General features: G+C 41.2%; 1 protein-coding gene across 4 annotated transcripts in view; it reads right to left on the reverse strand.

The window, feature by feature from the left end:
* ehbp1 (EH domain binding protein 1) overlaps positions 1 to 14,023 on the reverse strand; it is a 147,346-nt gene that overhangs the window by 47,461 nt on the left and 85,862 nt on the right. For all 4 annotated transcript variants that reach the window (XM_041947114.1, XM_041947113.1, XM_041947112.1 and 1 more), the window contains exon 16: positions 1,675 to 1,825. In XM_041947114.1, coding sequence (XP_041803048.1) covers positions 1,675 to 1,825 — 151 coding nt within the window. The remainder of the gene's footprint in view (positions 1 to 1,674; positions 1,826 to 14,023) is intronic.

A 14,023-nucleotide genomic window follows, 5' to 3' on the forward strand; every position in this document is an offset into this window, starting at 1 on the left:
ACACTTGGAGGGGGCAGCCCGAGCTGCATTAAAGGACCGTGAATGGTGTTGAGGGGAGAGAGGGAGAAAGGCAGAGAGAGAAAGAGAGTGTGGGGGCTAGGATTAGCCGTTCTGCTCGGCAGGCCTTGTGTATCACAGCCAACAGCATTTCTCTCTTCTCCTCACCTCCTCCTCCTCCACATCTCTTATTCCGTTCTTTCCTCCAACTCCATTTTTAATGAGATCAACAATTAGTCCAATTCAGAAAAGCTGAAAGAGCAAATAAATCAAGTGCTACCCTCCCTCTGCCTCGCTGTCTTTGTTCTGTCGTTTTACCTAACAAGTCGCTGATCTCACTTCTTGTTGTTTAGGGTTTATTAGTTTTCGATTTGTTTCCTTCATCTCTTTTCTCTCCTTAAAAGGAACCCACCACCACTCTCAGGCTACTGTTTCGTCTGACCTACCTACCGGTCCTTCTTCCTGTCATTAATTCACCACCTTATTATCAGTGCTGCAATGATCTGTTTATTAATCACGTTGTTGATTAACAGAAAATAATTGGCAAGTATCTTAATAATTAATAAATCATTTGAGCCATTTTTCAGGCCGAAAAATTACAGCTTCTGAATTGTGAGGATTTTCTCTGTCTTACATCAGGGTAAATGGACTATTTGGGTTTTTCAACCGTTGTTCGTACAAAATAAGACATCACTTTCAGAACCTTTAGGAAACAGAGATTTTTTTTGCGGGGGGGGGTTTACAGACTAAACAATTAATCCAGAAACTTTATCAATAATGAAAAATAATAATTGTCACATTGCGCACTCATTTCCTCCTCCCTCAACCAACAAGACATCTTATCTCAATGTTCAACAGTTATTTATTCTCCAACTCATTCCTTCCATCATCTGGACTTCTGAAATATCAAAAGGCTTCTTCGCTCCTTCTCCTTGATCGCAATGACAATAATCATATTGCTTTCTTAACTTCTCGCACTCTTCATCCTCACCTGTCTACAGTCTCACCTTTCATTTGCATGCAGTGCACCCGATCTACCTGTAAAGCGCAATCTAAAGAGCGGTGTAATGTGGAGGAATCTGAAACAAATGACTAGAGAGGTCTAATAATGGTCATTGTCATAATAACCCCAATTTCAGGGAAATGGAAAGCAGTGGGAAATGTGCATGGCAGCATTTGCTACCCCTGCAAGCCATTATTAGAAGTGTTTGGTATTTCGAGCATAATTTGGCCGCACAATGTGTTGTGTTGATTAACAATTACTGGGCGAACGAGGCGAGGGAGGAGTCGCAGGGTAAATTGCTGTTCTGAATATGAGGGTGGTGCTTTTTAGACCCGCCGTCGTTGACAAATGGCATTTTGTTTTTCTCTGAGGATTAGGCAGGACCCCTTTAGAGAGCATAATGGAAATGTGTGAGTCATGGCATGTGTGGATGAAGAAAGTGAGTCTATGTCAAAAGCATGTCAGTGTGACTTTTCTTTTGTATTGTAGTTAATGAGTATTAGTGAAATTTATGAGTGTTAGCGAGCATGTGTATTAATATAAGGCCTTCTAATCAAACTCTGAAAGTTTGTGTTCATTAAGATGCTGTGTGTCCACTAAGGGTCTGTGTTTATGTTTGCGTCTGTGGACTGTGTGTGTGTGTGTGCGGTGTGTGTTTTTAGGCATGTGCTGACCTCCAGCAGGGCCAGTCTTGCTGCCCTTGCCCCTCTCAGTGCCGGACACGTCCAGCAGGCTCATGTCAGACATCTTGACTCCGGATCGAGCCTCAGCTATCAGCTGCCTGGCTCGCTCTCTCAGCTGTCTCCGTCGCTCTGCATCCCGCTCCTGCACACAAACAGAAGAATTTCAGTGACGCGTGCAGGTGAATGTTATGACATCCAGAGAACAAAAATCATGAAGAGAGAAACCCCTCATCTCAGTTGAGGTGCTACACATACACAGTGTTATATTACATGTCTTGATTTTTTTTTGCTGCCTGCTACATTGATAAGGTTAAATTATTGATATGATATGAAGGTTTGGGAGAATGTGACTCCTGAAACTGACCCACTACAGAGAAGATGTATCACTCAGTCCACTCACAGCTGCACAGTGGTGTGACACAGTGGCGCTTATTTTACTTCATAAACAATCTTTGGCAAAGTACAGAGTCGGAGGTGTGTGAATCACTGTATTTTGCCAATCTGGGTAAACAATTTTACTCATTCACACACTCTAATTCTTGCTTGCATATGGAGTGAAATGCTCGCAAATTAGACCCCAGCTGTGGTGAAGGAGAGCGCTGCAACATGAGCAGGTGACAGTTAAGTTCAGTAAAGAAAGGACTGGATTTTGGTCGGCTTTGTTTTAGCTGAAACTGATCCATTAAAATATGCCCAGATCATTAAAATCAGCTCAGGACAATCAACAATTATACAATTTCATATCATTACATTATGACTATTTAAAGAGCATAATAAAACCTTCACAGACACACCAACTACGACAAAACACATAATAATTAGGTTTGTTATCAAAATGGATGAACACATCTTAGTGCATTATGGAGTAAGGAGTGTATAGATAGACACACACACACACACTCTCATCTTCTTGGCACTAGACATACAGTATTGAGCTGTCACCATCAGAGTAATGGCAGAAATGCCATTTTCAGGCCGATCCAATCTGATCCTACTGATAGTACGGGCTACCACACACACATACACCCACTTACAGAGGAATTGGGAAAACCTTGATGATGTCAGCTGACAAACACTTAACTGATGACGACCCAACCAAGCACACACAGGTACACACTCAATGCGCAGGCTGTGAGAGCATAAGGTAAGCAGGCAGAAACACGCAAATGTTAAGGACAGGTAATTTACAATGAAGCTGAGGACAGCCTCAATGTGATTTCCAGAAAATAAGGGACACAAAAAAAAAATATGAGCAACAGAAAGAAAGTAATTCAACGCTGCTGTGCAGATGGGGAAAAGTTATGAGAGGTAATACTGATTCAAAAGTATTGATGCTGTTGGGTCCTGATCTTCGTCAGACTTTAGTTGTGGCAGCTGAAGAGAAGTTCACTGCAGAGGTCAATTCTGGATGGAAAGAATACTGTAATGAATCCTGCCTGCATGATTTGAGCCTCTGTGACAAAAACAACAGTTGAGTCGAGAGGCACGCTAACACAAACTCCACCTCGTACTCACACCCACAAACGCATCTTACACGACTCAAACTAAGCACAAACACACACAACAACTACACAAACTAAAACTCCACCTTGCACCCCTCCTAAGCATATACAACCACATATGGCCCAAGGGAGAGTGAAGCTGCATTTCTCTGTCACTGTTCTCCCTCCCTGTGGTTTCCTGTTAATCAGGCTTCTCCATATTGAGGCAGGGGTTTTAGGGCTGGCCTATTGAAGCCGCCCATTTATCCATTAACAAAACAAGCAGCGCCTGCTAATGAGCTACATCTCTCCATTTCCATGTCAATTGTTTGTTTGTAGCCATTGTTAGGTTGGGACAATGGGGCTGTATTGTAAATGACAGCAACCCTAATGCACTCTGTGTATATGTGTGTGTGTGTATGTGTGTGTGAGAGAGACAGCCCAAGGGGATGCCCACAGGGAGAAGGAAACACACCTAAGAGAGAGACTGATAAAGAGAGAGAGAGAGAGAGAGAGAGAGAGAGAGATAAAGAGCGAGGATTGGAGCGAGAGGAGAAACGGGTGTTGATGATAGATTGTACAAAAGTATTGAGTGTCAAACGCAACAACACTTTCAATCAGCACAGTTCCAGGAAACAAAGCAGGAAAATATGATTTCTAATTTGAAAGAAAATGGAAGTTGGCATTCTTAAACCTGGAAACTTTATTGGCTTGGCATTTTTCAAAAATGAAGTCGCATAGAGTTTAACAAGACAACAAAAAATATGGAAGTAAGAATACAAAAGACATCCTATAAGGAGTAAATCTTGACCAGGCCAAGCATCACACAACTCAACAACCTGTAGCACGCCTGACATCGACAGAGAGCCCCACGGCCCAATTTTAGGTGGCTGACAGAGTTACTGGGGTAAGATATATCCGGCTATCTTGGCGCACGCACACACACACACACACACACACACACACACACACACACACTCACACTCACACACACACACACACACACACACACACACACACACACACACTACTTGCAATACCGTTATTTATGTAAATAAATCAAGGGGATAAAAACAGTGTTTTCTGAAATCTTGAATAAAAGGAAATTAATTTAGACAGATTAAAAAAAAATGATATAAACAAAAGGATGAGATTGTGTTTCTTGATGAGGGAGGAGAGAGAGAGAGAGAATAAACCAGAAAACAGGAGGCAGTTCATGACAAAACCTGAAGAAACTGGTAGAAATTATCTCTGGTGAGTAGATGGAGGATTTCATTTGGAGGACAGTGGGTTCCGAGGTCAATTGCAAGACAATCTTAAAATGGGTTAGGACGAAGGACAAAAATAGGTATTTAGGTTTCTGGAGTCAATTAGTCTCTTCTATGGAATTAATAATAGTTAGTTGTACATATTTAGCATTCAGGTTAATGGCTGATCCTGGTGGGGTACTATTCCTTTCATTCCATCCTCACTTCTTCTTCCTTACTATGTTTTCTATGCAGGCGTCGCCCTGCTTTTATAAATGTAATATGATAACCAGTTAAGTCACTGATGGCTCCTGGCTACAGACTGGTTTTGATACCCAATCTGGCCTTTACAGATATGCATACATCTACCAATTTAAGTGTGTCTGTGTGTGTGCTGCGTGTATATATACACACATATATACATATACATATATACACAGACATACAGCTTGGGCCCAAAAACATCCCACTGCATTATTGTTGTCAGCCATTTTGGAAACAGGAAATGGAAATTGACTTTGCCTATCCAGAGGCTAGGATTAACGCTAAAGAAAAATGCATCTCACTAGTGCCTAGCTTGGTCAGCCGCAGAGCCACTGATTAGAAAATATGAGTATGTGTTTGGAAAGAGAGGAGAGGAGAGGCTTTTTGTTGTGTAAAGGACAATGAGTGACATGATCTAGGAACAATATTTTGTTGTATAGCATATTTGTGTGAATGTGTGATTTTAAAAATGCTGGAGTACGTCTCCTTTGTACATGTATCACTACGGGATCACAGATTGCAGAGACAGCGCCCATAGGGACATTATTTCTATACATCATTTTTGGTACTTTAAAATTCCAGCTCTTTTGGCTCTATTGAGATTTGATGTCTGTCATCCAATTATTACCAATACTGACATCCCAATTACAACACACTGTTCTGTTGCAACATAATATGCTATAACTTTTTCCATTCATTGGGAGACTTGGTGATGGCGATGGAAAGCCATCTAGTGGACATTATGCTAAAACTTGCCATTTTTAACTCGGTAAGCAGTCATGGATATCATACGCAATGGGGAAAACAACCACATACAGCCATTTTATTTGGCAACACAGGACACTAACAACCAGTGGATGTAAAAGCCATGGGGACACAACTTTGGGGGAAAAAAAGCAGAACTCACAAACCCAACCAGCCACATCGTTACATGATCAAAGCCAGGGTGAAAAAGAAGCAGAAAAAAGGAGGAGAGAAAGCGTGTCAGCTGGTGGTCAGTGTGTAGCACAGCTTCAAGAGTGGAGACTCAGGAGGAGAAGAGATTTTTCTTTTTTTTAAATGGAGACAGCAAGAACAATCGTGTACTGTGTCTTCCATTGACCGCTGGGAACCTCCAGGGGAAGAGAGGCTAAACGGTTGAGTGCAAGGCTGAGACAGAGGGCTCCTCTGTGGGCTTGGCGTTGGGGTGAGGACCCCTCTCCGCTCTGGAAGCTCTTTTTGAGCAGGGGGAGCAGGTTGTCGCCTTGGTTGCTCTTTTCTGGGCAAGGAGAAAGAGGGAGGGAGGACACGCACCACTGGTCATGTACAGAGACCTGGCGTGGGCACAGAGTGATGCCACACACAAACACGTATACACACACGCACGCACACAGATGCACACACATTACTATCTAAAAGGGTTTGCCAACCTCCCAGATAGCCAGCCAGTCTGGCAGCCAGTCATGCAGTTCCAGACATTTGTCATGACAGGCTAATTCACAGTCAAGAGGTGCTTTAGGTCTCTATCTTGTCCAGGCACACACACACACACACACACACACACACACACACACACACACACACACACACACACACACACACACACACAAATCCTAAAGAGCTACACAACATGCACACACAAACCAATCACATAGCTGTGTAATCACACACTCGAAAACATTGTTTCAAATGCCAGAATGATGATCCAGACATGATGCAGATGCAGGTAGAACTCAGTCAGTGGCTAAACTGCTGTTACCTCATTGAAAGCCATCCAATCACTGCCACAAACACACAGTAAACAACTACTCTACCTGCTTTATGTATATTTGTTGTTTTTAAATTGTGCTCTATAAATAAACAGACTTTACGTATAACACTCTTAATATTCCCAATTGAACTAAACTAAAAAACATATAAAGGCCTTTCTAAAATCATATGTCTACCTTTTGAAAAACTTCACCTGGCAAGTACATACTGTAAATCTATAAGAGAGACTTAAGTGCTTAAGATCTCAAACCAGCTTCCTGGTTACCACAACATCAGCTAGCACAGAGACCTGTCATGATATTCAGACATTTGAAGCTGTTGTAGCCATCCTCATTTCCATTACACTGTAGGGTGCTGATTGTCAGTTATTTAGGTGTTGGGGGGTTCCTAGGCTTCTATTCTAAATAAACACACAACAGTTAGCTTGAACATTAACAATCTTAATTATGAAAGATTATCTTTGGAAGATCAAAACATAAAAAAGATGTGTCACTAGGTTGCGTTTGGAAAGAGCCCTGTTGGTAAGGTGGAGATCAACAAACAGCAACGTACTCTGGGGTTTATGTACAATGTGGGTTTCAGTTTGAAAACCAGAACTGAGGCTTCCAATTGGCTCAGTTGTGTATGTGTGTGTACTGTGATTTTGTTTTTACCACAAGGTATTGCAATTAATTCAACAACAATATAAGCATATCTAAAAATATTACCAAATGTAGAAATCTATCACTTTCAAACCCCCCCTTCTGAGAGAGAGAGAGAGAGAGAGAGAGAGAGAGAGAGAGAGAGAGAGAGAGAGAGAGAGAGCGAGCTTATCGGTTGGCTCCAGACAGAGTACGCGGATCAATGAGCATGCGAGGCCCACAGCGATCAATGCATTTGATAAAGAATTAAAGAAGAGCCACTGTACATGGCTATCAAAGAAGCAGGACACGGCCTAATTATGATTCGACGGGTGCGTGCCCATGATAGGGGTGTGTGTGTGTGTGTGTGTTATATGTACAGAAATATAAATCTGTGAGATGTTAGTGTGGAAGTGCGAGATGTGTACCTGTGTGTCAGTGTTCACATGTCTATGTGTGTGTCTGAATGGTTGGATTGTGTGCCTGTTATTGGGCAGAGGTGTCATGTTTCTGTGGTTTGTCGATGTGAAAACAAGCTTTGGTTTATACACTATATATGTGTATATTTTAATGACTGTGTGTGTGTGTGCGTGTGTGCACCTATATATGTTTGTGTTAAATGACTGGGATTATTCTAAATTGAAGATTTAATAGTTCTTATAAAAGGGGTCAGTCATATAGCCATAAATAATTACTTGCCTTTCATTGTTTTATTGTATTTATGTTGTATTAATGTTTGTGTTTTGTGATGTTGTATATGTGTTTTCATGTTTACTATCCTGTGTGTATTAGCCATGTCATTGGTCAATGCTAAAAAATAAACAATAAATATAAATATATTATTTTGACAGTGGTGTGGCAGTACATGAGTGCACACGTAAAAGGCACACAGTCAAACACTTCAAATAGTGTGTATTTTACAGAGAATATTGTTTGCATTTGTAGGAGTAAAACAAATATTGTCGTGCTGAATGCGTCACAAATTCACAAAAGGTGTGTGTGTGGGTGCAATATCAAGTTGACATTTTTTAGCAAATAAATGTGTGTGTTTGACCTTTGAGGTCCTGTTTAACTGTGGTGTCACGTTTGAATTAACAGTCTGTCCTCAGCATTGCATGTGTGTGCTTAACAAGGGCACTCGTACAGTAGGACAGGTAGAACAGGTAGAGCGAAGCATGGCTACCTAGCACACACAAAAAACTGAGAGGGCCTTGTCACTGTGACAGGCGAGTAAGATGGGAAGGTTTTGCCCTTTAAATAGACAGGATAATTACTGGTGAGAGAGCGACAGAGAGAAGGATAGAGAAAAGAAGAGCGGTGGGAAGAAAGAGACAGAGAACATGAGCTAAACTTTGTGAAGGTGGGTGACAGACAAACACAAGTAACCCCTAACACAAGATCCTTTCCAAGCAAAAACGGGATGAAAAATCTGATTTTGAAAAAGCAGACGCTGGCATTGTTCATAGTTAGATGCAATATGGTCGACTGATTAATTCAGAGTAGAATAAAATTATTTATACTAAAGACTTCCATTTTGAATTTGTTCATATATTTTCAGAGTAGTGTTTTTACTGCATGCCTCTACCATATATAATGTTAGACAGTCAATCACCAGCATTATTAGATCTTGGGAGAAGCTTGCTGCAAGATTATTGGCTCTGATGTTGAGATTTATTCCTTAGGTATCGAAATTTGGTACCAAATGAAAATGCATTTTTTGATAGTCAATTGAATTAACTTGGTTGGTGCATTAAAAGTACTGAAGTTCAGTACCCAGTCCTGCATATGGACCCCTTTGGAGTTTTCCTGGAAAATTCTCAGGAAATCAGTAACTTCACCGTCCTCTCAATCGCAGGAACCTTGTACCAGTTTCAGTTCATGAGCAAAAGTTTCTGCTCCCCTGGAACTCATTGCAATGGCCCAGGAACCATCAGTGTGGAGATTACAGCACTCAACAGGTCAAACACAAACCTCAAAACTGCAAAAAAAAAAAAAGAGTGAATAGCATCCATTCAGACTGCACAGAAGTCTTGGTAGTCACTGTACTGAAAATCTTTATTCAAGTAAAAGTACAGTTAGTCCCATGATAAACTGCTTGAGTAAAAACACAAATTACAATTCAACAAACTTACTCAAGAATAAAGTCACTTTGTCCATTAACTATTCAAAGTAAATGTTACTTTGCATTTTAATGTTATTTAGTGTGTGCATGTATGCAGGATTATGTCTAATCTAGTTATTTCCGATTAATACAATTATTTTACTCATTATTTTTTACTTACATGATGGTATTGATGAGATCAAGTTAAATGACCATACTTGCTAGCTGCCTAGCCTACTATTGTTGCCTGTATCTGTTGTTATCTTGAAATAGACATGTAGCCAACCAGACCACTGGCTTATGATTATTCCTAAAGCATCTATGAACATTGTTTCTTGAATAAATTATAACTGGTAGCCTCGTGAGTAAAGGTTAGATCAATTTCTTATTTTGTCTAATTTGTCAATGTCTAATTTTCTTCATGTGCTTTACATGCAAATACAAATACAGAACAGAGAAAGTCTAGATTATGACTTCCTGAGTGAAGTTTTTGGACTATTTAGTCCCATCAGTAAAATCAAACATATGTAAAGTCACAAATTTAGATTCTACTGTCAAATGCATGTACAACAGTACATGAGCACACACGCACACACACACACACACCCATACATTTGTGAACAAATCTAAATATCAAATCAGTGCTAAACTCACAAAGGCACATCACATGGATACATGGATTACCTTTCAATTCAAGCTAAAAGAAATTCTTTAGGCACCTTGTAAAGTGGTGAGATTACTGTAATTTCATATGAATGCACATCAAATATTCTCTCGCCTGAGGACTTCATTCTGCATATTTTATCCATACAAAGCGACTTTAAGAAAAAGAGAGAGAGAGCCCAGGGCTAGAGGGAGGATGTGCAAAACATTTGGCACTTAAACTTGGTCAAACGTGAACATGAGGCATGTGATAACTTGACAAAAGGAGAAGAGAGAAAGAAAGAGAGGTACATGTGTCCAGAGAAGGAATGTAAGTGTGCGTGTATTACAGCTTTCCTCTCTGATGGCTTGATCAGCTCTTGTGATGCAATTGAGAGAGCTGTCTTTCTCTTGCTCGTTAAAACACCCCCCCCCCCCCCACACACACACACACACACACACGCACTCAATTTAGACACTGCCTTTGATCTCCACTCCAGCCAATTCAGCCACGACACATACCCTCACACTCCAACACAAGCACACACACACACAGTCCAAAGAAATTGCCCACCAAACTATTTAGTTTCATTAGGGGCAGAATCTTCAAAAAGAAGAGAGAGAGCAAGAGAAAAGAAGGGGGGGGGGGGGGTTGGGGGGGGAGGAAGAGGAAGAAGAGAGAAGAAAAAAGGGAGAGCTGGGAGAAGAAAGGGACGGCAGCCACATTAAAATGAGACCTGGAGAAAAACTATTACTGCTGGGAGAAAGTTGAAAAGGAGAGAGGACAGGAGGAGGAGGGGAGTAAAAGACAAAGTGTGGACAAAAAAGGAGAGTGCACAAGGCCATAGCTGCATTTCCAAAATAGACATTTTGCTGCAAAGACAGGCCATCACCGGTGGCCTTTTTAATGGTCAAACCCGAGAGAAGACAACTGTGACCGAAAAGCTTCTCTTTTTTTAAACCCATATATTCTGCAACTGGAGTGTTTGTGTGCTGGAGTTGTAACGTTATCAAATGATTACAGGATTTTGTTGGATTAGATGCATTTATTCTAAGTCAATGGATATGGGAGTAAGTGTGTGAACAGTGTTCTGCTATTTGTTTGACAAAATCCCTTCTCAGTTGCAATTTGAGCTAAAACTTTGAGCCTCTGAATTATGAAATTATGATTATAATAAGGAGAACATGCTGTTAGCAGTATGCCTGAATGTCCTGTGACAAGTTGACTTCCTGAATGTGCCAGACATGGCATCTTTCACCTTTCAGAAGTTCACAAAGTTCCTATTTCCACTTGTCCAGTGTTTGGCAATTGGGGCCAGGCAACAGGTACCATATAATTACTTTTTTTTTTTTTTTTTTTTTAAACCACTTGGCCAAAATATGGTACAATCAGACAACTCAGGCACAATGTGTTTCTCACTTTGGAACCTTTAGGAATGCCGAGGTTCAGCCAGAGGGCTTTGTTTTGGCTCCCGGTGACACAAATGAAGTAAAGAAAGAAAAAGAGGGAGCTTAGAGGAGAAAATGAGGACATGGACGTAGTCAAGTCAGGATCAGAGGGCAGACAGCAGATGGGAGTAGATGACAACACCCACAGGTCACAACAGCAGAGACCCAGGAGTCCCCTCCACTCCTGAGAGGAGGAGGGGGAGTGGTGGAGGAGAAGGGGGAGGAGGAGGTGGTCGGGGTGCTGGTCGGCAAAAATCAAACGGGACCCAATTATAGGAATCACAACGAGTCAGTGAGCAGGGGAACTCTCTTACCTGGAAAACACCAAGGCATTTGCGTGCACTCTGGAACGCATACCACAAGCACACACACTCTCACACACACGCTCAAAAGAATGCAAAAGTGCACAGGTGCTATGCACTTGCACATATTTTTGCTTTACAGTTTTGAAAAGACACTCACACACACAGTGGCATGTGCTTGTGCGACCACATGCGCACAAACACACGTCGTACATAGACTTCTCCCAAACCTAGTGTGGATCCTGATAATTAGCCTGGCCAGGCCGGTGTGAAATTACTGTTCTCATCTGCTAATGGATGAGAAGACTTGAAGCGAATAGACACAGACACACACACACAAGCACACACACACACTTCTCCATTAAAAGAACGGTGGGAAAGACTAAAAGAGCGAAAGGAGGACAAACAAAAAATGGGATGTCTACAATGAGGATAAAATTAGAGAATAAAGTTCCTTTTCCTTGATATTTTAAGGAAAGCTGATTAATTACCCATTTGGCTGCTGTGTGGGTCGGGGTGGTGACATTACAACATTACAAGACATCTGCACTGTGACTGCTGATATGTTTTGAAGGCCACCTATGAGGAGGAGGAGGGCTCAAAACTATTAGTAGCACTGCTTGTCTTTCAAAGACTACAGAGAGTAGGACAGACACAAGATGAGAGAAGAGGAAGATGAGACGTGGCAGAGAAACAGAGAAATAAAAAGGACAGGTAGAAAGACACGCTCAGAGGAAAAGACAGTAAGAGAGAAAGAAAATTCAGTTGAAAAAATGGATGGACAAAAAACCAGGGACACAGTGAGAGAGAGAAAGAGTGAGTGAGAAGACAAGGAGGGAGAGGAAGAGAGAAAACTGAACCTGTGACCTTAGATGAAAGAACCAGTCACTGTGGGCTACAATTAGGGATGGCAGGAGGGAGAGCATAGGTCAAGAGAACAGGGCTACACACACGCGCAAGTGCACGCACACACACGCAAACAGACATCCAACATATTGTTCTGCATCACGCTACATTTCATTTTCATACCTACAACTGATGTTAGTTTAGTGTTGTAACACTAATGTAGTCATAAATCAATGTACGTATGAATTATCATATTTAACGTGGGCCTCAATGACAGCAACAATTGAACAAAACCCCCTCAGTTCTTAAATCACAAATGTTACAAAAGCAAAGACTACAGCTACAAAGTTTTGGAAAAATTTAGGATGCTTTGTACTTAATGTGAAGTTATGATTCACCTTTTCTCTCCTCTCAATTAGAAAAGATGCTCTTGTTCTTATTTGGAGACTCAGGCCTGCAAGTCATGATTATTTTTATTATCGATTAATCTTTCAGGATCTTTTTGACCGAACGATTAATCAGTTAAGCCCTACAGAGAATTGTGCTGTTGCACAAAAGTCTCTTCTATAGCCTTGAAGAAGATACGATTTAAGTTAATGGATATATATGTATGTCTCTCAAACTAACTCATTTCTCATTTGTGCTTTAAATGCTGCACCCCTAAAACAGCTAATGTCACCCCCCCTCTCCCTCCGCACAAATCATTCTGTTGCCCCCACATTAGCCACTTCCCTGGAAGAATGAAGCCTGCTTTAATTGAATTAAATTATACCTTATGCATGCTAAACCACAAAGCACCTACTTAGATGGATGGAGAGTTAAATGGGAAAAGCTTGGGCCTCTCCAGCTGATAACGTGGACACACACACACACACACACACACACACACACACACACACGCTAATCAAAACAAGACATCAAGTAATCTAATCTGAATCACTAACAATTATCAGCACATTGGCCCCGAGGCCAGTCGTATTCCTTTGATCAATGTTTTCTATTAAAAAAAGTGTAAACAATTCAATATCTCCCTCTCGCCCCTCCTCCTTTCCCTCCTTCCCTTATGCATGGGTGCAGTGTGTGTGTTTGTGTGACTGTGTGTGTGAGGGGGTTATTAACCAATTGTCCTTGGAAATGAGTAAGGAAATCAGGAGGACAGGGAGAGAGAAAGAGTGGAGGGTTGGGTCTGCTACTTTAAGGAGCTAATCTAAGTGCAGTCAGCCATCTTGCCAAACAACAAGGGACGGAAGAGGACCTTTTTTGTCGCTAAGGAAATATATCGGCACTGCAACGGCATGAAAACACTCTTTTAATTTGCTTTCTTCCTCTGAAGTCTTTTAACACCACCAGTCCTTGGAAGTTCCTCATTTATTTTCTCAGATTATGCCGAAATGGCTATTCCTGTGGCCTGCACGCAGACATGAACACATACATTTGCATGCCCACAGACAGACAAACATTGACAACACACTTGTACATAAGCACACACACACATACACAAACACACACACAAACACACTCTCTAAAAAACATCTAATTCAAGGGCAGATATCTCTTTAAGGATTCAGGCAGCAAATGCAGGGGCATGCAGCTGTTGCCTTTTAGATATTTCATTACCAAAGGGTATTTATTTCATTTT

This window comes from Chelmon rostratus, chromosome 11, assembly GCF_017976325.1.
Source record: "Chelmon rostratus isolate fCheRos1 chromosome 11, fCheRos1.pri, whole genome shotgun sequence".
In the NCBI taxonomy this organism is placed as follows: domain Eukaryota; kingdom Metazoa; phylum Chordata; class Actinopteri; order Chaetodontiformes; family Chaetodontidae; genus Chelmon; species Chelmon rostratus.